Source organism: Pristiophorus japonicus, chromosome 26, assembly GCF_044704955.1.
Source record: "Pristiophorus japonicus isolate sPriJap1 chromosome 26, sPriJap1.hap1, whole genome shotgun sequence".
Taxonomy (NCBI): domain Eukaryota; kingdom Metazoa; phylum Chordata; class Chondrichthyes; family Pristiophoridae; genus Pristiophorus; species Pristiophorus japonicus.
In genome coordinates this window covers 11,407,349-11,431,443 of record NC_092002.1, presented here as the reverse complement: position 1 = coordinate 11,431,443, position 24,095 = coordinate 11,407,349, and the positions used below count along the sequence as shown (strand labels likewise).

General features: G+C 49.8%; 1 protein-coding gene across 2 annotated transcripts; it reads left to right on the top strand.

Moving 5' to 3' along the window:
- Positions 1-2,392: 2,392 nt before the first annotated feature.
- On the top strand, positions 2,393-14,114 carry LOC139239176 (protein FosB-like). 2 transcript variants are annotated; one of them, XM_070867795.1, is made up of 5 exons: positions 2,393-2,937; positions 6,634-6,915; positions 7,617-7,724; positions 8,809-8,973; positions 9,161-14,114. In XM_070867795.1, exons 1-5 carry the CDS (start codon positions 2,809-2,811, stop codon positions 9,224-9,226), a joined length of 750 nt encoding a protein of 249 aa, XP_070723896.1. In that variant the 5' UTR covers positions 2,393-2,808; the 3' UTR covers positions 9,227-14,114. The 2 variants fall into 2 exon arrangements, with proteins under 2 accessions (XP_070723896.1, XP_070723895.1); XM_070867794.1 differs by having other exon boundaries at positions 8,809-14,114.
- Positions 14,115-24,095: the final 9,981 nt, after the last annotated feature.

Below are 24,095 nucleotides of genomic sequence, written 5' to 3'. Positions count from 1 at the left end.
CTTCTAAACTCCAGGGGGTATCGGCCCAATCTACTCAGTCTCTCCTCATAGGACAACCCTCTCATCCCAGGGATCAATCTGGTGAACCTTTGTTGCACCGCATCCAAGGCAAGTATATCCTTCCTCAGAAAAGGAGACCAAAACTGTGCGCAGTACTCCAGGTGTGGTCTCACCAAAGGTCTGTACAATTGTAGCAAGGCTTCCATACTCTTGTACTCCAATAAAAGCCAACATGCCATTTGCCTTCCTAATCATTTGCGGTAGCTGCATGCTAACTCTTTGTGTTTCTTGCATGGGGACAGCTAAATCTCTCTGAACACCAACATTGCCTGTAAGTTGCATGGATGCGATCTTTCATGTGTACTGAGCTAGCAGATAGCGCCCGGAGGGGTACTGAGCCAGACAGAGCAGGAAGGGGCCAAGTTCCATCACCAGCCTCCCTGGTGAAAATATTTCTTCTGAATTCCCCATTGGATTTCTCGGTGACGATCTTATATTGATGGCCTCTAGTTTTGCTCTTCCCCACAAGTGGAAACATTCTCTCTGTATCCACTCCATCAAAACCTTTCATCATTTTATAGGCCAGTATTTATCCCTCAACCAACATCGCTAAAATAGATGAACTGGTCATTCCTTTGAAAAAAGGTTGAGGGGGTAACCTAATAGAGGTCTTTAAAATGATGAAAGGTTTTGATGGAGCGGATACAGAGAGAGTGTTTCCACTTGTGGGGAAGAGCATAACTAGAGGCCATCAATATAAGATAGTCACCAAGAAATCCAATAGGGAATTCAGAAGAACTTCTTTACCCAGAGAGCGGTGAGAATGTGGAACTCGCTGCCGCAGGGAGGGGTTGAGGCGAATAGTATCGATGCATTTAAGGGGAGGCTGGATAAGTATATGGGGGAGAAGGGAATAGAGGGTTTTGCTGATAGATTTAGATAAGGAAAGACGGGAGGAGGCTCTAATGGAGCATAACCGCCGGCATGAACTGGTTGGGCCGAAAGGCCTGTTTCTGTGCCGTATATCCGATGTAAATTATCACTTGCTGTTTGTGGGAGCTTGCTGTGTGCATACTCCAGTGCAGTACTGAGGGAGCGCCACACTGTCGGGGGTGCCGTCTTTCAGATGAGACATTAAACCCGAGGCCCTCGTCCACTCTCTCAGGTGGACGCAAAAGATCCCATGACACTCTTTCGAAGAAGAGCAGGGGGAGTTATCCCTAGTGTCCTGGGCTAATATTTCTCCCACAACCAACATCACGAAAGCAGATGATCTGGGTCATTGTCACATTGCTGTTTGTGGGAGCTTGCTGTGCTAAAATTGGCTGCCACGTTTCCCACATTACAACAGTGACTACACTCCCCCAAAAAAGTTACTTCATTGGCTGTAAAGCGCTTTGGGACGTCCTGTGGTCGTGAAAGGCGCCATAGAAATGCAAGTCTTTCATCGAGGTTCGACAACAGTAATGACAAACAGGGACCAAAGCTTTACTCAGCCGTTTACAGGAAACCCACGTGTCCCACTCTCAATCAAGGCCAGGGCACTGAGTGATCAGTTTCGGAATGTAAATAGTGTCTGAGCAGAGTCGAGGGGGAGGCGACAAACCAAGCTCACTCTCACTCTCACCTCGGGCACAAAAACAAGGAAATCGCTTTCTCTGGCAAATGCAAACCACGGACCAGCCAGCAGACGACCACATGCAATTTACTGGCACAGGCCAAGTCTTCAAACGACTCTTTATTTCCAACTCTGGTGGAGTGGGGGGGTTATTGACAATCAGTTCTGCGCCTCTCAAGACTAGACTTTGATCGAGACAATTTGCATTTAGGAAAGGCAAACGTTTCTTTAACCCTGGGGCCAGTGTTGTAGGAGGGAGGGTGCAAAATGTCCTAACACACATCCGCGAATCTTTATATTTCGTATTTAAAGGAAGGTGCAGTTATATAGCTTTACAGCCAATGAAAGTGATTTTGGAAGTGTTGTAACTGTAGGGCACCCAGTTAGCGCACAGCAAGCTCCCACAAACAGCAATGTGACAGCCGCACCGCCCCCTCCCCCCCACACACACACAGTTCTGGGGCAGCAAGGATTGCACACCAGGGCGAGAGGTTTTAAGTAACTTCTAGTAAATTGTTTTAAAGTTAAATTTACAGCCTCAATTTTAAAAATAAAAGCTCGCACACGCTGGGTTTCTATTTAAAACTCTCATGAGAAAGCCGCTGTCTAGAGAGGGATTCCCTCTGACGTCGGCGCCTGGTTACCAGTAAACAGCAAACTATAACAGTTCCATATTTGGGCATGTACGTCAGGGATCCCGGATGGGCGGAGCTTGCTGGCAGAAAGGGGTTTTATGGCGATTGCTCCCCCATAAAGCGGCGTGGAGACTCTAGAGAGTGGCACTCGAAGCACAGGCGCTGGGAGTTTCAGTGCTGGGGCTGTCGGCGCGGCTGATTCTTGAATTTGAGGCGGAATTTCGCCATTTGCACCGTCCGGGGTCGAGCTGAGATTCTAATGAGTCTGACGTCAGAGGAATATATTGGTATATAAAAAAGGCAAATAGGAGAGCTGGTTCATTCATAAAGAAAGCAGCGGTTGGAGCAGTACAGACGCCTTTTACTACAAGAGCAAGATATATATATATATATACAGAGAGAGAGAGAGAGAGAGAGAGAGTGTACGATTGAAGGAGAAAGGGTTTTATTTTTTGCTTCAAATTCTCCGGGCGATTACCAGCTTGTCCCATCCACAAATCTGCAAAACTGGATTCCAGGGGCGACAAATCTTGGCTCATCACCGACTGGGAGGACATGTACCAGGGATTCTCCGGCGACTTTGACTCGACTTCTCACTGCAGTTCTTCCCCCTCGGAGCCCCAGTACCTTTCCTCGGTGGATTCCTTCAGCCAGAGTGTGGGCAGCCCCACCACCGCAGCCCAGGTAAGTGCCACTTACAGCCAGAGAACTTTCTCTCTCCTTTTTTTTTCCTGCTTGAGTGTTGTAGCTGTGTTTGTGGAGTTCAAAAAAGAGGGGGAACAAATTTGGGGGAGGGGGGCTTCCCCCACCCACCCCGGGATTATTTCTGCCTCAACTCCAGGGATAATTTGCAATAATTGATTTACTTGCAATAAAATAGTCTTTGCAAACGCCACCATAATTAGCTGAAGTTGCAATAATTGATTATCTGCAATAAAATGATTATTGATCTTTGCAAATGTCACACTTATTGGGCTGGATAATTATTTGCCATTCGATGATTTTTTTTTGGTTGCAAACGTCGCCATTTAGCTGAAGTTGCAATAATTGATCATTTTTTGTAATGACAGTGATATTTTGCCAAGAATAATCATATGTGTCGGCAGTAAGGGACATGGGGTTGAAAAGTGCCCTAAATGATCGGAACCCCCATTTTTAAAAGAAATGCATATACGCCGTCTGTTTTTGACGCTGCAATCAGCGCCCCCGGATTTGAGTAGAATCGATTCATCGATCGGTTGCACCGATTTCCTGCAGGCTGGAAACCTCACGCTTGCTCTCCGCCTGGGTTGCGTGCGTAAGGTTGACGTATTGGAATTCTCTTGGTGACGCTACGCACGCACGCAAGGGCTCCGCCCCCCAACCGGCCGAGCGACGTTCTATTTTGGAACGTTACCATGGCAGCGACGCTGTCACTGGCTCCGCCCACAACCTGGGCGCATCTTTTTTTTTATGAATGGAAGCGGCGCGCTCCAGGGCTGTGCAGCATGGTCTGGGGGAGTTGCAATCCTAAAAGGTTAATTCTTACGGAGTTTTAGCTGATTTGCACCGTTTGCTTGCGTGTGTCATCTAGTGGATAGCACTCTCTCTCGTCTTTATACCGAGCCAGAAGATTGTGTGTTCGAGTCCCATTCCAGAGACTTGAGTACAATAAATAATCCAGGCTGATACTCCCAGTACAGTGCTGAGGGAGTGCTGTACTGTCGGAGGTACCCTCTTTCAAACGAAACGTGCCCTCTTTCAAAAGCCCTGTCTGTCCTCTCGGGTGGACCTAAATGATCCCATGGGACTATTTCGAAGAAGAGCAGGGGAGTTGTCCCCGCTGTCCTGGGCCAATATTTATCAACATCACTTAATGACCAGATAATCTTTTTTTTTATCACATTGCTGCTTGCTGAGTGCAAATTGGCTGCTGTGTTTCCTACATTACAACAGTGACTACACTTCAAAAACAGTACTTCATTTGGCTGTAAAGCGCTTTGGGATGTCATGAAAGACGCTATATAAATGCAAGTCTGTCTTTCTCTTCTGGCATTTAAGAACATAAGAAATGGGAGTAGGCCATTCGGCCCCTCGAGCCTGCTCCACCATTCAATAAGATCATGGCTGATCTGATCATGGACTCAGCTCCACTTCCCTGCCCGCTCCCCATAACCCTTTACTCCCTTATCGCTCAAAAATCTGTCTATCTCTGCCTTAAATATATTCAATGACTCAGCCTGGGGCAGAGAATTCCAGAGATTTACAACCCTCTGAGAAGAAATTCCTCCTCATCTGTTTTAAATGGGTGGCTCCTTATTCTAAGACTACGTCCCCTAGTTTTAGTTTCCCTTATGAGTGGAAACATCCTCTCTGCATCCCCCTCATTATCTCTTATGTTTTGATAAGATCACCCCTCATTCTTCTGAATTCCAATGAGTGTAGGCCCAACTTACTCCCACCTTTCTTCATAAGTCAACCCCTTGAAGAAAGATTAGAGGGGCATTGAGCAGAAATATATTTTCACCCAGAGGGTGGTGGGGGTCTGGAACTCAATGCTTGAAAGAGTGATAGAGGCCGAAATCCTCATCACATTTTAAAAGTACCTGGATATGCACTCGAGTGCTGTGACCTACAGGGCTATGGACCAAGAGATGGAAAGTGGGATTAGGCCGGATAGCTCTTTGTCGGCCGGCGCGGACACAATGGGCCGAAATGGCCTCCTTCCGTGCTGTAAATTTCTGATTCTGTGATTTGCGTTTCACACAGTCGGGCCCTGACTCTCTGCATGCTGTGTTGAGGGTTGACATTTGGAGTCAGTAACTGGTCATTCACCTCCATTATCAATCTTACTGCAAGTTTAAAAAAAAAAAAATGGCAGTTGTATTGAGTTTATAGCAACAGTCAAACTTCAAGGGAATCGACTGTGAAGCACTTTGGGACCTGATCAAAGTGATCTATAAATACAAATGCCTTGGGATAGGGCAGTGTGGGCTGTGGCAAATTCTGTCAGTTGAGTAGTTTATGTACTCCTGCTCTTAATTCTTGTGTTTTTTGTTGTGACCACATCAAGAAACATAAGAATTAGAAGTAGGCCATATTTCGTCTCGAAGCGCTTTACAGCCATTGATGTACTTTTGGAGTATAGTCACTTGTAATGCGCGGCAGCCAATTTGCGCACAGCAAGTTCCCACAAACAGCAATGTGATAATGACCCAGATAATCTATTTGTTGATTTGAAGGATAAATATTGGCCAGTACACCAGGGTGAGCTCTTCAAAATATATCCACTGGAGGGAGCAGAGTCCACCTGATGGACACACAGTTCATCGCTCAGTCCTCAAGCAGAGTTATTTAAAGAACCTGCCCCACTCGCCAGTCTATGGCCCCTCCACCTCCCATCCAGTTGACTTCTGTAAGGAGGGTGGGGTAATTGACGTTGAAATCTCCTGAAGTTGGAATTTCCCCCCACTCCTAATTCCCGCACCAATCAGGAATCTGCTTCAATCCATCTGTGATCATTGGAAAATGTGTGACTTTGGGAAGAGATCAGTTGGCGGAGCCAATGGGAGAGGGAGGTGAGGAGGGGTCACGACACCCCCACCCCAATCGGCCAAGCCTATTGAGTTAAGGGTCATGAACCCCCCCCCTGGCAAGTGTCATTAAACCTAACTTTGCCACTGGGGAAGAGGGGTCAGGGTAGGTCATGGCCCCCAACCCCAGTCACCCAAGCCTAATGGGAGGGTTCATGACCACACAGCCAAACCTTGTTCTACCAAGTCACTGAATATATTTAAGAGGAAGATAAATTTCTAGACACAAGACATCAAGGGGTATGGGGAAAAAGCAGGAATATGGTGTTGAGATAGAGGATCAGCCATGATCATATTGAATGGCGGTGCAGGCTCGAAGGGCCGAATGGCCTGCTCCTGTTTTCTACGTTTCTACCACTGGGAGAAATTATTTTTCAGCTGTCTGGAATCCTATGCTAAACCTTTTTGCTAGGGTTTTGCGTCTAGTGACTTGTACTCCCAGTCTCCTCCACCTCCCGTGTTCAGGATCTTGGCTTACAATTTCGCTAACAGAAATCTGCCGCTTTTACCCGGTCTGGCCGATACGTGACTCCAGACCCATAGCAATGTGATTGACTCTTAACTGCCCTCTGAAGTGGCCTAGCAAGCCTCTCCATTGTATCAAACTGCAGCGGTTCAAGAAGGTGGCTCACCACCACCTTCTCTAGGGCAATTAGGGATGGGCAATAAATGCCAGCTTTGTCAGTGATGCCAACAATGAATTTTTAAAACATTGGCAGTCCTGTGGAAACTCCAGTCCCCCATTTCCCAGTCCAACTCCAACCCCAGTTTTTTTTTACAAAATGTACTACATTCCCATTTATTCCAGGAGTGCACTCCAGGTGTTGGGGAGATGCCGGGATCCTTCGTGCCAACCCTCACTGCCATCACCACCAGCCAGGACCTGCAGTGGATGGTACAGCCGACTGTCATCTCCTCGGTGGCGCAGTCCCAGTCTCAGGCTCAGCTTCCGCCCCTGCCCCAACCCACCATGGACCCCTACAATCTCCCCGGGACCAGCTATTCCACCCCAGGCATGTGCTCCTACAGCAGCGCCGAGCCGCCAAAACCCACCCGAGCCAGCCGCTCTCGGAGGGCACGTGATGAAACGGTGAGTCTGTGAAGAGCTCGTGGCATGTGTGTATGTGTATGTGTATGTGTATATACACAGAGCTGGACTGCGACAACCACTCTAGCCAAAGCCAATGGTCAATCACGCCAGCTCAAAGTCACTTGCAGTTGTTAAAGGTTTTTTTATTAAAGCATTTTTTGGGGAAAATTAATATTGGTGCTGGGAATGGCTCGGGGCAGATTGTCGATTAGGTCAAATACGGCACGGGGTTAGATAGTGTAAAGCACCCTCTACACTGTCCCACCAAACACTCCCAGGGCAGGTACAACACGGGGTTGGCTTAGAGTAAAGCTCCCTCTACACTGTCCCACCAAACACTACCAGGGCAGGTACAACACTGGGTTAGATACAGAGTAAAGCTCCCTCTACACTGTCCCATCAAACACTCCCAGGGCAAATACAGCACGGGGTTAGATAGAGTAAAACTCCCTCTACACTGTCCCATTAAACACTCCCAGGGCAGATACAGCACGGAGTTAGATGGAGTAAAGCTCCCTCTACACTGTCCCATCACTGGAGAAGATTTTGATCTTGTGGGTTTGGGATGGAAGGGGAGTGTGATGGTGCCTTGGAGTGAGGATGTGGAGGGTTATGGTTAGGAGTTGGTGGATTGGGAAGCAGCAGTGTGGGTGAAAGTGTCAGCAGAGGCTGAGTGACTGACGGGATGCGTTTTGTTACAGCTCACAGTGGAAGAGGAGGAGAAGCGCCGCGTTCGCAGGGAGAGAAACAAGCTGGCAGCCGCCAAGTGCCGGAACCGTCGCCGGGAGCTGACTGACCGCCTGCAGACTGTAAGCACACTCCGGGGTGGGCGTGTGGGGGTGGGGGGGGGGGGGGGGGGGGAGGGAGGGGGCGGGGGCGTGGTTAACCTAGCGTGGAATACCTCCCTGAGAAAAAGGCGTTCCCGGGAGAGTGAGATTGTGTGGGGCCACGGGTCAGGGGTAAGGGGTGCACGGGAAAGGCTGTGGGGAGGGGTGGGTCGGAATGTAAGGGTCTCTTGAGGGGGGGGGGGCAAGAGTAAGGGCGTGTCGAGTAATCAATGCAGTCTGAGTAGTTTTGCTGGGGTTGGGGGTAATTTGTGCGCACTGTATTGATCCAGCTGTGTACCACCGCTCAGCCGGGGGCCAGTCTGTCCCCAGGGGGTGGGTAGAGGTGGACCAGGCGGTGGACTGATGTCAATAGGAGGGCTCCTCTCCGCTCTGTCTTTTTATCACCCCCCCTCTCTCTTCTCCCTCTTCTCCTCCTTCTCTCACTCCCTACTCCTCCTTCTTTCACTCTCCTCCGCCTTCTCTCATCTCTCCTCCCCTCTTAATTCTCCTCCTCTCATTTCTCTTTTTTTTTCTTCCCCCCCCTCTCCTCCTCCTCCTCTCCCCCCACCCGAGTACACGTGCTCCCCTCCTGTACTAAACGCCCCTCTCTCTCTTCCCCTCCTCTCTCGCTCGCTCGCTCTCTATCTCTCTTCACCCCCCTCTCTCTCTCTCTCTCTCTCTCTCTCCCCCCCCTTCCCCTCTCTCCCCTCCCCCCCCTCTCTCTCTCTCTCTCTCGCTCTCCATCCCCTCTCTCTTTCCCTCTCCCCCACCTACATGCACCCCTCCTGTACTAAACGTCTCTCTCTCTCTCTCTCCACCCCCCCCCTCTCTCTCTCTCTCTCCTCCCTCCTCCTCCTCCACCCTCTCTCTCTCTCTCTCTCTCTCTCTCTCCACCCCATCCTCCCTCCCTCTCTCTCTCTCTCTCTCTCTCTCTCCCCTCCCCCCCCCTCTCCCCCCTCCATCCTCTCTCTCTCTCTCTTTCCCTCTCCCCCACCCACATGCACACCTCCTGTACTAAACGCCGCTCTCTCTCTCTTCCCCCCCGCCCCCCTTTGTTCGTTGGCAGGAGACGGACCAGCTGGAGGAGGAGAAGGCCGAGCTGCAGACGCAGATCGCCGAGCTGCACAAGGAGAAGGAGCGGCTGGAGTTTGTGCTGGTGGCCCACAAGCCGGCCTGCAAGCTGCCCTACGCGGAGCGCTTGAGCCCGCAGCCCAGCGCCGCGACAGTCGAGGTGAGCTCTCTGGCTATGGCGAGCGCGTTGGACGGGAAGGCGCCACCTTTCAATGGGAGCTTCCAGCTGCCGGCGGAAGTACCGCTCGCCAGCTCGTTCTATCCGCACTGCGAGCCTCTCCACACGCCCTATTTGAATGCTAGCCCCCAGGCCTCATATACGTCTTCATTTGTGTTCACCTACCCAGAGGGAAGGAACTGCGGCCTCGTCCACCAGCGGAACAGCAGCAGCGACCAATCCTCGGACTCTCTGAACTCTCCCTCGCTGCTGGCTCTCTAACCTGCTTAAGCCCCCCATCCCACCCCCACCTCTAGCCTCCCCACCCCCCCCCCTCCCCTTCCTGCACAAACACGCCAGCACTGCTTCATACCGACTGCAACCCTAGGAGGGAGGGCAGGGAGAGAAGGAACGATTTATACAGCGCCTGGAACGTCTCTCCAAGCACTTTGCAGCCAATGAAGTCCTTTTTTAAAATTGTTGTCGTAGTCGTAATGTGGAACACGCCAATTTGCGCACAGCAAGCTCCCACTATCAGCAATGTGATGACCAGATCGCCTGTCTTTTGCCACGTCGCTCGAGGGATAAGTATTGACCAGCAGAGGACGACCCTACTCTTCGAGAACAGCGCCGTGGGATCTTTTACGTCCACCCGAGTCGGTTCAGCGACAAGACGACGGCGCCTCCGACAGTGCGGCATTCCCTCAGCCCCGCACGGGAAGTGTCAGCCTGGATTTTTGTGCTCAAGTCGCTGGAGTGGCACTTGGAACCCCACCACCTTCTGGAGGCGAGGGTGCTGCCCACTGAGCCACAGCTGACCCCTAAATGGGGGAGCCGATGGGGGAGAAGGAGACTGCCCCTCTGAGGGGGGGGGGGAGGTGAGGAGACTGTCCCTCTATGAATCACCTGCCGTAGAAATATTAGTTACCCCCCCACCCCCAGCCCCAAGACGGGACGAAAGAATGGGGAATGTGACGCCCCACACTGCCGAATAGCTCGGTCGTTTGCACCGCTCGCCAATCGAAGGGGGGTGGGATTTGAAGAAGCGGACCGGCATGCGAGCCAGTGCTTGTGTTTCCGACGTCGCAATGTAACCAAGACCTCCTGAATGTATTTTTATTTTTCCCTCCACCGCTCCTAAAAAAAAACGGACCCCATGAATGTCTCCCAACGCGTGTGCTCGGTGTGGGCTGCACACAGCCGGTGTGGACCTGGACCCCGGGTCCAGCGGAGCGGGGCAAAGGATCATCAGCACCCCTCCTACTGATTCTGTGTTTATATATTTTTTTTAAGGTGAATTGGACTTTTTCTTGAGGAGAGGTGATTGTGAAGCGCCTCCTCACCTCCCCACCCCCCCCCCCCCCACCTGATGCCCCGAATTCTACCTTGAATATTGCACCCCTCTACTCCAAACTCTGAGACTACGGCTGAGCTGCCTTCTCTCCAACATACTGTGAATCCAGGCATTTTGTCAAAGGTTTTATTTGGGGGGCGGCTTGATATTTTTCTTCATTTTGAGGGCGGGGGGGTGATAAAGTTTGCCTCTCAAGTAGCAAGATGTGAAACGTTTAGTCATTTTAACCTAACTCTCTCCCGGGATGGGGTGTAACACCGTTCATGTCGGGGTCGGGGGGGAAGGTCGGATACGATTTTAGATGCATTTTTTTTTTACTTATTTGGGCAGTGAATGATTTCACCTTTGGGTGGAGGGGGGGGGCGGGAAACGGGAATCCTAACGGCGTTTATTGCCGTCTCTCCAGGGTTCACACCCGCAGCTAAATCGGAAAAATAAGAACGGGGGTGCGATGCCTCCCGCAGTTGAATAGCCGACCGCCACGAGGATTGGCCTTTGGGTGATGCATGGAATGGGCGCTGGTGGAATTGTGCCCCAGACTTGGCGCCTTCTCGGGGCAATTTAAGCGGTCCGGCGACAATACGTTGCGCCAATCCAGAAGGGCGAGGGAGCGGACATTCTCCTCTAACCGGGGCAGAGAGAGACAGAAACCCATCTCCAGCACCCGGCCCTCCTGCAGGGTCCATTTCCAATACACCTGCAGTTGGATGGGAGAGATCCCACCAGTTCTAAAACCCCTGGGCTGGTTTAGAATCTGCTCTTTGAACCTGCCCCTTCCCGGCTCAAATAGAACAGGGTGTCGATGCTAAATCCAATGCACACCTCTAACAGCTAACCAATTCTTGACAAACTAAACCTCGAACCACCCGAGCTAGGCGGTGTAGCAGCAATTGCAGCCAGAGCTCTGCTGACCTGACCTTAAATGCACCGAATGCAATGCAAGAGGTTTGATTCCCAGCTCCCCTTAAACATTGTGCTAAATACGCGGCACTTTATCGCTTTTAAATTATTGCATTATAATCCATATTTAATAGAATGTACAATGCAGATAAACTCTCGCATTTATTATCAAAATCGCGAATTGCTAAGATGTATTTAAGCTTTCACAGTGGACATTAAGTCCCAGTTTCACCATCGCCTCCCTGGTCTCTGAATCAGTGTTCTTCCTGCTCAGCCTGCCCAGTTGAAATTGAGGCGAAGGTCAGGACTCGGGACTGAAGATGCTTTGCCCAGGATCCTTGCCCACATTCCATGCCTGGGATGGTTTGAGGAGCTAAGAGGCTAAGGTAGTGCCCCACTTCTGTACCCTGTACCCCCCTCCCCCCCCCACCCTTGTGTCTCCTGTGGGTCTAGCCAGGAGCTGGATTCACTGGTAGATGAAGGATAATGCATTTCTTGCAGCCTCACTAAAGCAGCATTCGTTTTTTTTATATTTTTTTATATATTAATATTTATTTTTTTATTTCTGGACTAAGTTCAAAACGAGCAGCATTTTCTTTTCGAAGGGGGAAAAAAAAAATTACAACTGAAACCAAATTGAATTCCAAACTTGCTGTACAAAATGTCTGGAGCCATTTATTAAAATTTTAAAAAACTTGACTGTCAGATTCTGAAAGGGGGTTAAAATCTGAAACCCAGGCCTGTTCTGTGCCAAGGCAGTCGGTTGTACAAAACTACTGAGCTCGTTCCTCTTTCGCTCTGTTTAGTCTTGGTGTTGGAACAATTTGCTTCAAACTGCCACAGCTTATCAAGTGTTAGTCAATAAATAGTGTCTAGTTTTAAGCGCTAGTTACCGGAGGAAAAAAAAAGGCTTTTTCAACAAAAAAATGTTTATTAAAAAAAAAAAGTTTAAAAAAAAAACTGCATGGAGACCAGCTAACATTTCAAACAGAGATCTGATATTTACTGTGACATAGGATAATCACGTGACTGTGTTACAGCAGAAAGATTGTATACTGTATGTCTCTGTGTCTGTACTGTGACTATATTCATGGCAGGTTATCAGAAATTCTATTGTGATTTATTTGAAAAAATATTGAAATCTATTTCTGGATTTGTGACTGTAAATGTGTGTATATTCTGTGGCATTACAATGGCTTATTAAAGCAGATTTGAGAGTGAAAACATTAGATTGAGAGGACAGCACTATAATTTCATCACCCAGTTTGGTGTCCTCTCCCAACCTGTGTCACACGGCCTTGGTGAGACCACACCTGGAGTACTGCGCACAGTTTTGGTCTCCTTATCTGAGGAAGGATATCCTTGCCTTGGAGGCAGTGCAACAATGGTTCACCAGATTGATTCCTGGGATGAGCGGGTTGACTTAATGAGGAGTGATTGGGCCTTTACTCTCCGGAGTTTAGAAGAATGAGACTGATCTCATTGAAACACATAAAATTCTGGGGGTGGGGTGCGGGGGTAGATTGACAGGGTAGATGCTGTTTCCTCTGGCTTGGGGTATTAGTTTCTGGATAAGGGGTCGGCCATTTATGACTGAGATGAGGAGGAATTTCTTCACTCAGAGGGTGGTGAATCTTTGGAATTCTCTACCCCAGAGGGCTGTGGATGCTCGCGTATAGTCAAGGCTGAGATCGATAGATTCTTGGACTCTAGGGGAATCACGGGATCGGACAGGAACGTGGAGTTGAGGTCGAAGATCAGCCGTGATCTTATTGAATGGCGGAGCGGGCTCGAGGGGCCGAATGGCTTGCTTCCTGCTCCTAATTCCTATGTCGCCACTGACCCCACCGGTACTCCAAGCCACCCATTATGGGTTGCTTACAATGAGATCTCCCAGTCCCACCCCAGAGTGCTGGGGCATGGGTTTCACATTCCTGGTTCTCGCTGTGGGGAGTGAGAGTTGTCCATTTTGCTGGCTGTCTCTGGCAGAGGCCTTGAAGGAAGTTGGCTGCCCTTGTCATTTGGGAGGGATACCAAGGTGAGGACAGGGTTAAATGTGAGGAGGGGCAAGTCATCGAATCCTTTTGTGTACAAGTGGATCCACTGTTGGACACTGATCACCGTCTCTGCATGAACCACTCGTCTCCTTCATTCTAATTGTTGCTCTCAAACCTGTCACAATGCTGGGAGAATTGGACCTGTGCAATCCGATTCTTCTCTCCCGTTTGTGAAGCTGTTGGTGGGATCAAGCAGAACCTGCTGGATAACTGGGCATGAAATAAAGAAACCAATTAAGTTGGGGGCATTCACTGTAACTCCCCCTCCTCCAACCTGTGCATTCCAGAACCTCTGGGGGGGGGGGCAATGTGTTTTTTTTTAAAGTAAAACTGGTATTGAGCCATACTTTACAGCCCTCAACAATGAGTAATTCTAAACTTGCCACAGGGACTTTAACCTCCTTGTGTCTGTGTTTGTCTGTCTCTCTCTGACTCCTGTCTGTCTCTCTCTCTCTCTCAAGCTGTGTCTTTTTTGATCTCTCTATCTCTACCCCTCTAGCTCTTTCTCTGGGCATCTCTCTGTCCCTCCCTCTACCTCTACCTCCTCCGGGCGTGTGTCTGTCTGGCTCTCTCTCTCCTTTTTCTGTCCATATATCGCTCTGTCTGTCTCCCGATCTTTCCTCAGTCATTTTCCGATTTGGTGCCATTACTTTATCATGCCCTAGATCCACCAGAGTTTTATGCACTTTGTGAAAATAAGGTTTATTTTGATATTTATGGATACTTTGCTCCAGTTACAAGGTGAAATCCGAGTTTGTTGGATCAATAACCTGCATGAAATCTGAGATTGGCAATGTTTTACTATGTGTTAATAAAGGAACCATTGATGCTAATCCCACACTGGTGTTCTCGTTATTTACTCACCAACATCATCATCATAGGCAGTCCCTCGAAATCGAGGAAGACTTGCTTCCACTCCTGAAGTGAGTTCTCAGGTGACTGAACAGTCCAATACGGGAATTACAGTCTCTGTCACAGGTGGGACAGACAGTGGTTGAGGGAAAGGGAGGGTGGGACTGGTTTGCCGCACGCTCCTTCCGCTGCCTGCGCTTGATTTCTGCATGCTCTCGGCGATGAGACTCGAGGTGCTCAGCGCCCTCCCGGATGCACTTCCTCCACTTAGGGCGGTCTTTGGCCAGGGACTCCCAGGTGTCGGTGGGGATGTTGGACTTTATCAGGAAAGTCTTTGAGGGTGTCCTTGTAACGTTTCCTCTGCCCACCTATGGCTCGCTTGCCGTGTAGGAGTTCCGAGTAGAGCGCTTGCTTTGGGAGTCTTGTCAGGCAGGCGAACAATGTGGCCTGCCCAGCGGAGCTGGTCGAGTGTAGTCAGTGCTTTAATGTTGGCCTGGTCGAGGACACCAAAACCTACCGAGGTAATGCACACGCTAACATCACCGGGCTTGCTTCAGCAGTGGATGAATTATCTTGTGAAGGACTGAGAGGGCGCAGAAAAGATTTACAAGAAGGGATGAGGGACTTCAGTTACGTGGATAGACTGGAGAAGCTGGGGTTGTTTTCCTTGGAGCAGATTTGAGCGAGGTGCTCAAAATCATGAGGGGTCTGGACAGAGTAGAGAGAGAGAAACTGTTCCCATTGGTGGAAGGGTCGAGAACCAGAGGGCACAGATTCAAGGTGATAGAAGAAACAAATGCAATGTAAGAATGTTTATTACGCAGCGAGTGGTTAGGATCTGGAATGCGCTGCCTGAGAGGGTGATGGAGGCAGACTGAATTCTGGTGTACAAAAGGGAATTGGATAAGTACCTGAAGGGAAAAAAATTTGAAGGACTACGAGGAAAGGGTAGAGGAGTGGGACTGGCTTAGACGCTCTTGCAGAGAGCCAGCACGGGCTCGACTGGCTGAATGGCCTCCTCCTGTGCTGTAACCATTCTATGCTATGATAGATTTTTGGGGGGATCAAGGGATATCGGGATGGTGGGGGGGGGGGGGGGGAATGGAGTTGAGGTTGAAGATCAGCCATGACCTAACTGAATGGCGGAGCAGGCTCGATGGGCCAAATGGCCGACTCCTACTCCTAATGCTCTTAACTTCCTACGGGGAGGGGCCTGGCCGTCATCATTGGGATCAGCATTCAAACCCTGGCCTGAATGACTAAGAACAGGGCCACACTATAGTGGGTCCATAGGCAGGTGTTTAGGGCAGTGCGAGAAATTACTATGGCAACTGTAATCGCACTGAGATCAGAGACTACTTGATGTGGCAGTGGGTCATTGGAGAGGAGGTGCAGAGGTAGCTTTACTCTGTACCTAACCCCGTGCTGTACCTATCCTAGGAGTGTTTGATGGGACAGTGTAGAGGGAGCTTTACTCTATATCTAACCCGTGCTGTACCTTCCATGGGAGTTTGATCAGACAGTGTAGAGGGAGCTTTACTCTGTATCTAACCCCGTGCTGTACCTGCCCTGGGAATGTTTGATGGGACAGTGTAGAGTGAGTTTTACTCTGTATCTAATGTGCTGCACCTGTCCTGGGAGTGTTTGATGGGACAGTGTAGAGGGAGCTTTACTCTGCAGCTAACCCATGCTATACCTACTCTGGGAGTGTTTGATGGCACAGTGTAGAGGGAGCTTTACTCTGTATCTAACCCCATGTTGTACCTGCCCTGGGAGTGTTTGATGGGACAGTGTAGAGGGAGCTTTACTCTGTATATAACCCCATGCTGTACCTGCCCTGGGAGTGTTTGATGGGGCAGTGTAGAGGGAGCTGTGCTCTGTATCTAACCCGTGCTGTACCTTCCCTGGGAGTGTTTGATCAGAGAGGATAGAGGGAGCTTTACTCTGTATCTAACCCCGTGCAGTACCTGACCTGGGAGTGTTTGATGGGACAGTGTAGAGGGAGTTTTATTCTGTATCTAACCCGTGCAGTACCTTCCCTGGGAGTGTTTGATGGGACAGTGTAGAGGGAGCTTTACTTTATATTTAACCCGTGCTGTACCTGACCTGGGAGTTTTTGATGGGACAGTGTAGAGGGAGCTTTACTCTGTATCTAAACCCGTGCTGTATCTGCCCTGTAGGTGTTTGAAGGGACAGTGTAGATGGAGCTTTACTCTGTATCTAAACCCGTGCTGTACCTTCCCTGGGAGTGTTTGATCGGTCAGTGTAGAGGGAGCTGTGCTCTATATCGAACCCGTGCTGTACCTTATCTGGGAGTGTTTGATCAGACAGTATAGAGGGAGCTTTACTCAGTATCTAACCCGTGCTGAACCTCTCGGAGTGTTTGATGGGACACTGTAGAGCGAGCTTTATTCTCTATCTAACCCGTGCTGAACCTGCCCTGGGAGTCATGGATGGGACGGTGTAGAGGAAGCTTTACTCTGTATCTAAACCCTTGCTGTACATGCCCTGGGAGTATTTGATGGGACAGTGTAGAGGGAGCTTTACTTTATATTTAACCCGTGCTGTACCTGCTCTGGGAGTGTTTGATGGGACAGTGTAGAGGGAGCTTTACTCTGTATCTAACCCCGTGCTGTACCTGCCCTGGGAATGTTTGATGGGACAGTGTAGAGTGAGTTTTACTCTGTATCTAATGTGCTGCACCTGTCCTGGGAGTGTTTGATGGGACAGTGTAGAGGGAGCTTTACTCTGCAGCTAACCCATGCTATACCTACTCTGGGAGTGTTTGATGGCACAGTGTAGAGGGAGCTTTACTCTGTATCTAACCCCATGTTGTACCTGCCCTGGGAGTGTTTGATGGGACAGTGTAGAGGGAGCTTTACTCTGTATATAACCCCATGCTGTACCTGCCCTGGGAGTGTTTGATGGGGCAGTGTAGAGGGAGCTGTGCTCTGTATCTAACCCGTGCTGTACCTTCCCTGGGAGTGTTTGATCAGAGAGGATAGAGGGAGCTTTACTCTGTATCTAACCCCGTGCAGTACCTGACCTGGGAGTGTTTGATGGGACAGTGTAGAGGGAGTTTTATTCTGTATCTAACCCGTGCAGTACCTTCCCTGGGAGTGTTTGATGGGACAGTGTAGAGGGAGCTTTACTTTATATTTAACCCGTGCTGTACCTGACCTGGGAGTTTTTGATGGGACAGTGTAGAGGGAGCTTTACTCTGTATCTAAACCCGTGCTGTATCTGCCCTGTAGGTGTTTGAAGGGACAGTGTAGATGGAGCTTTACTCTGTATCTAAACCCGTGCTGTACCTTCCCTGGGAGTGTTTGATCGGTCAGTGTAGAGGGAGCTGTGCTCTATATCGAACCCGTGCTGTACCTTATCTGGGAGTGTTTGATCAGACAGTATAGAGGGAGCTTTACTCAGTATCTAACCCATGCTGAACCTCTCGGAGTGTTTGATGGGACACTGTAGAGCGAGCTTTATTCTCTATCTAACCCGTGCTGAACCTGCCCTGGGAGTCATGGATGGGACGGTGTAGAGGAAGCTTTACTCTGTATCTAAACCCTTGCTGTACATGCCCTGGGAGTATTTGATGGGACAGTGTAGAGGGAGCTTTACTTTATATTTAACCCGTGCTGTACCTGCTCTGGGAGTGTTTGATGGGACAGTGTAGAGGGAGCTTTACTCTGTACCTAAACCCGTGCTGTATCTGCCCTGGGAGTGTTTGATGGGACAGTGTAGAGGGAACTTTACTCCGTATCTAACCCCGTGCTGTACCTGCCCTGGGAATGTTTGATGTGACAATTTAGAGGGACCTTTACTCCGTATCTAACCCGTGCTACACCTGCCCTGGGAGTGATGGATGGAACAGTGTACAGGGAGCTTTACTCTGTATCTAACCCCGTGCAGTACCTGACCTGGGAGTGTTTGATGAGACAGTGTGGAGGGAGTTTTATTCTGTATCTAACCCGTGCAGTACCTTCCCTGGGAGTGTTTGATGGGACAGTGTAGAGGGAGCTTTACTTTATATTTAACCCATGCTGTTTCTGCCCTGGGAGTGTTTGATGGGACAGTGTAGAGGGAGCTTTACTCTGTATCTATCCCGTGCTGTACCTGCCCTGGGAATGTTTGGGACAGTGTAGAGGGAGCTTTGCTCTGTATCTAACCCATGCTGTACCTGCCCTTGGAATATTTGATGGGACAGTGTAGCGGGAGATTTACTCTGTATCTAACCAGGTGCTGTACCTGTACAGGGAGAGTTTGATGGGGCAGTGTCGACGGTGCTTTACTCTGTATCTAAACCCGTGCTGTACCTTCCCTGGGAGTGTTTGATCGGTCAGTGTAGAGGGAGCTGTGCTCTATATCGAACCCGTGCTGTACCTTCCCTGGGAGTGTTTGATCGGTCAGTGTAGAGGGAGCTTTACTCTGTATCTATCCCGTGCTGTATCTGCCCCGGGAGTGTTTGATACAGTGTAGAGGGAGCCTTACTCTGTATCTAACCCGTGCTGTACCTGCCCTGGGAGTGTTTGATGGGACAGTGTAGAGGGAGCTTTACTCTGTAGCTAACCCTTGTTGTACCTGCCCTGGGAGTGTTTGATGGGACAGTGTAGGGGGAGATTTACTCTGTATCTAACCCCATGCTGTACCTACCCAGGGAGTGTTTGATGGGACAGTGTAGAGGGAGCTTTACTCTGTATCTAACACATGCTGTACCTTCCCTGGGAGTGCTTGATCAGACAGTATCGAGGGAGCTTTACTCTGTATCTAACCCGTGCTGTACCTGCCCTGGGAGTGTTTGATGGGTCAGTGTACGGGGAGCTTTACTCTGTATCTAACCCGTGCAGTATCTTCCCTGGGAGTGTTTGATGGGACAGTGTAGAGGGACCTTTACTGTGTATCTAACCCGTGCTGTCTCTGCCCCAGGGGCGTGTTTGATGTGACAGTGTAGAGGGAGCTTTACTCCGTATCTCACCCCATGCTGTACCTACCCTGGGAGTGTTTGATATCACACTGTAGAGGGAGCTTTACTCTGTATCTAACCTGTGCTGTACCTGCCCTGGGAATGTTTGTTGTGACAGTGTAGAGGGACCTTTACTCCGTATCTAACCCGTGCTGTACCTGCCCTGGGAGTGCTTGATCAGACAGGAAAGAGGGAGCTTTACTCTGTATCGAACCCGTGCTGTACCTGCTCTGGGAGTGTTTGATGGGACAGTGTAGAGGGAGTTTTATTCTGTATCTAACCCATGCAGTATCTTCCCTGGGAGTGTTTGATGGGACAGTGTAGAGGGAGCTTTACTCTGTATCTAACCCCATGCTGTACCTGCCCTGGGAGTGTTTGGTGGGACAGTGTAGAGGGAGCTTTACTCTGTATCTAAACCCTTGCTGTACATGCCCTGGGAGTGTTTGATGCGAAAGTGTAGAGGGAGCTTTCCTCTGTATCTAACCCCATGCTGTGCCTGCCCTGGGAGTGTTTGGTGGGACCGTGTAGAGGAAGCTTTATTCTGTATCTAACCCCATGCTGTCCCTGCCCTGGGAGTGTTTGATGGGTCAGTGTAGAGGGAGCTTTACTCTGTATCTAACCCCGTGCAGTACCTGACCTGGAAGTGTTTGATGGGACAGTGTTGAAGGAGCCTTACTCTTTATCCAACCCGTGCTGTATCTGTCCTGGGAGTGTTAGATGGGACAGTATAGAGGGAGATTTACTCTGTATCTATCCCGTGCTGTACCTGCCCTGGGAATGTTTGGGACAGTGTAGAGAGAGTTTTACTCTGTATCTAACCCATGCTGTACCTGTCCTGGGAGTGTCAGATGGGACAATATAACGGGAGCTTTACTCTGTATCTAAATCCGTGCTGTATCTGCCCCGGGAGTGTTTGATGGGACAGTGTAGAGGGAGCTTTACTCTGTTTCTAACGTTTGTTGTACCTGCCCTGGGAGTGTTTGATGGGACAGTGTAGAGGGAGCTTCACTCTGTTTCTAACCCATGCTGTACCTGTCCTGGGCGTGTTTGATGGGACAGTGTAGAGGGAGCTTTACTCTGTTTCTAACGTTTGTTGTACCTGCCCCGGGAGTGTTTGATCGGACAGTGTAGAGGGAGCTTTACTCTGTATCTAACCCCGTGCTGTACCTGCCCCGGGAGTGTCTGTATTGGGAAACGAATGTCCTGGGTGCTACTTCTAACTGCTCGGGAAGACGGCACGTTTCTAATTTTGCCCCACCGCGGGTGCTGCCAATCCTGCCAATGCTTGCCACAGTTTCGAGAATCGGCACTTACTTCGGGGAGACCGGACCCATTGGAGGAGGGGAGATTGTTGGGTCAGGATAGACACAGAGGGTGTCCTGTGCCGGAGGCTGGGGATTGGGACACAGCGGTGTTGGGACTTGTGGGGTGGGGTCTACAAAGTTTCTGCCTCCCTATGATCTCAGCCTCTTCCCCATCCAACCCTCCACTTCTGATCTCTCCACATCGCACCTCCTCTCACCCTCCCCATCTCGCACCCCCTCGCCCTCTTCCCGTCTCGCGCCGCCTCGTCCACTCACCCTCTCCCCGTCTCGCGACTCCTCACCCCTCTCGCACTTTCCCCCTCCCCCTCTGTCCCTCCTCTCCCCCCCCCCGTGCCCCTCTCGCCCCTTGCCCCAATGGCCCCCCCCGCCCCTCAACCACTGCCCCTCTCACCCTCCCCGTCCCTCTCATCCTCCTCCCCCTCCACTCCCCATCTCAGCCCCTCCCCTCTCCACCCTACTCCTCCTCACCTCCCTCCCCATCTCATTCCTCTGCCTCCCCTCCCCTCCCCTGGGCGAATGAAGAAAGGCTTTGTATTTTACAGCATCCCGTTGGACTCGGATTAAACCCGGCCTCTTGCGCCATCCCGTGACAGCAAATGGATATTACACCTCGCTCTCCCAGCTCCCCTCAGTCAGAGCAGCAGAAACTCATGGGCCAGGGCTGAGAGGTTCATTGACTGTGTTACACAGAGCTGATTATACGAAGTTGTTTTCCTTTATCATTTGCTGATTAGTGATGTTGATGTCGGGATAAATATTGGCCAGGAGACCGGGGATAACTCCCCTGCTCTTCTATGAAATAGTGCCATGGGATCTTTTACATTCACCCGAGAGAGCAGACGGGGCCTCGGTTTATGATCGCATCCGAAAGACGGCACCTCCGACAGTGCGGCACTCCCTCAGCACTGCACTGGGAGCGTCGGCCTAGATTTATTGTCTCAAGTCTCTGGAGTAGGACTTGAACCCATGACCTTCTGACTCAGAGGCAAGAGAAAAAAACAAAGACTTGCATTTATATAGCGTCTTTCATGACCACCGGACGTTCCAAAGCATTTTACAGCCAATTAAGTACTTTTTGAAGTGTAGTCACTGTTGCAATGTAGTAGAATGCTACCCACCGAGCCAGGGCTGGCACTTCGGGTGACACCGTGGCCCAGAATCAAAATCCTCTTTGGCGGTGAGCTGCTTGGGTGTCTGCTGGCTCGCCAGTCTGGTGTAAGTGAGGCCTGGGCCCAAAATTGGGAGCCTCGAATATCATCTGTTTTACACTATCATCCAAAGTGAAACTGACCCCAGTCACTGTCACACAGATACAACAACAAACTTGTATTTATATAGCACCTTTAACGTAGAACATCCCAAGGCACTTCACAGGAGTGTTATGAGACAAAAAATTTGATACCGAGCCACATAAGGAGAAATTAGCTCAGGTAACCAAAAGCTTGGTCAAAGAGGTAGGTTTTAAGGAGCGTCTTGAAGGAGGAAAGAGAGGTAGAGAGGCGGAGAGGTTTAGGGAGGGAGTTCCAGAGCTTGGGGCCCAGGCAACAGAAGGCATGGCCACCGATGGTGGAGCGATTATAATCAAGGATACTCAAGAGGGCAGAATTTGAAGAGCAAAGATATCTCAAGGAGTGTTGTGGGGCTGGAGGAGATTACAGAGATAGGGAGGGGCGAGGGCCATGGAGAAATTTGTACGGAAGAATGAGAATTTTGAAATCGAGGAGTTGCTTAACCGGGAGCCAATGTAGGTCAGCGAGCACAGCGGGTGATGGGTGAGCGGGACTCGGAGCAAGTTAGGACACAGGCAGCTGAGTTTTGGATAACAGCAAGTTTACGTAGGGTAGAATGTGGGAGGCCAGCGAAGAGTGCGTTGGAATAGTCAAGTCTAGAGGTAACAAAGACAGGGATAAGATACACACATTCACTCATTCTCACTCACTCGTATTCTCCCGTACACACAAGCTTGCACTTTCATTCTCACTCACTAGGATTCTCACACACATACACACATTTACGTACTCATTCTCACTCGCATACTCATTCACCAGACTTCAAGGGTTAAGTTACGAGGAGAGGTTACACAAATTAAGGTTGTATTCCCTAAAATTTAGAAGGTTAAGGGGTGATCTGATCGAAGTTTTCAGGATATTAAGGGGAACAGATAGGATCGATAGAGAGAGACTATGGTCCGCTGGTTGGGGAGTCTAGGATTAGGGGCAGAGTCAAGAAATTAGAGTCACACCTTTCAGGGGTGAAATTAGGAAACACTTCTACACACAAAGGGTGGTAGAAGTTTGGAACTCTCTTCCACAAATGACAACTGATGGCGGGTCAATTGTTAATTTTAAATTGGAGATTGATAGCTTTTTGTTAAGCAAAAGTATTAAGGGATATGAGACAAAGGCGGGTATATTGAGTTAGATCACAGAGCAGCCACGATCACATTGAATGGCAGAACAGGTTCGAGGGGCTGAATGGCCTCCTGTTCCTATGTTCATCGTTTTCTCCATATTAAGTGTCAGCCGTGACTCAGTGGGCAGCACCCTCACCTCTGAGTCAGAAGGTTGTGGGTTCAAGTCCCACTCCAGGGACTTGAGCACAAAAATCCAGGCTGACACTCCCAGTGCAGTGCTGAGGGAGCGACGCACTGTCGGAGGTGCCGTCTTTCGGATGAGACGTTAAACCGAGGCCCCGCCTGCTCTCTCAGGTGAATGTAAAAGATCCCACGGCACTATTTTGAAAAAGAGCAGTTGGAGTTATCTCCGGTATCCTGGGGCTAATATTTATCCCTCAATCAACATCACTAAAACAGATTATCTGGTCATTATCACATTGCTCTGTTTGTGGGAGCTTGCTGTGCGCAAATTGGCTGCTGCGTTTCCCACATTGCAACAGTGACTGCACTTCAAAGAGTATTTCATTCACCGTATTCTCCCTATTAAGTGTCAGCCGTGTGAAGCACTTTGGGACGTCCGGTGGTTGTGAAAGGCGCTATAGAAATGCAAGTCTTTCCTTCTTTACAAAACACTTGCTCATTCACTGGTTCTGACTCACTCGTATTCTCTCACACACACACACTCTCACTCACACTCATTCACTTGTGTTCGCGCACGCTTTGGCTTTCCACGCTCGGTGACAGAGCTCCTCGTTGGGCTAGTGATGGAGCTGAAACTGGCCCCTGTTAATTGGAGGGGCGGGTGGGTGCTTGATGGTCCTGCAGGTTTGTTTCATCTCTCATCTCTCGAGAGTCCCTTGGAATTAGCGCAGCGTAAACAGTCTGCGTCCGGGGCCAATGTCTCCGGTCTGCGCGTTGACGCTTACAGAGGAGATCGGACACTGAGATCTCTCCCGGTTACAGAACCGTCGCTAAGAGATAGCGACTCAAACTTAGAACAACAACTTGTATTTATTTATACAGCGCTTTTAACGTAGTAAAATGTCCCTTGGCGCTTCACAGCAGTGCTATCAGACAAAACAAATACATTTGACACCAAGCCGCACAAGAAGAGATTACAGCAGTGGAAGAGCTATGTTTTAAGGAGCATCTTGAAGGAGGAAAGAGAGGTAGAGAGGTGGAGAGGTTTAGGGAGGGAGTTCCAGAGCTTGGGGCCCAGGCAGCAGAAGGCACGGCCACCAATTGTTGAGTGATTATAATCAGGGATACTTAAGACGGC

Bases quoted from the DNA above. Each gene is read 5' to 3' on its own strand.
- LOC139239176 (XM_070867794.1), top strand. From the start codon at position 2,809: ATGTACCAGGGATTCTCCGGCGACTTTGACTCGACTTCTCACTGCAGT. The intron at 6,916-7,616 runs GTGAGTCTGTGA...GTTTTGTTACAG, and splicing joins GGAGGGCACGTGATGAAACG to CTCACAGTGGAAGAGGAGGA. The intron at 7,725-8,808 runs GTAAGCACACTC...GTTCGTTGGCAG, and splicing joins TGACTGACCGCCTGCAGACT to GAGACGGACCAGCTGGAGGA.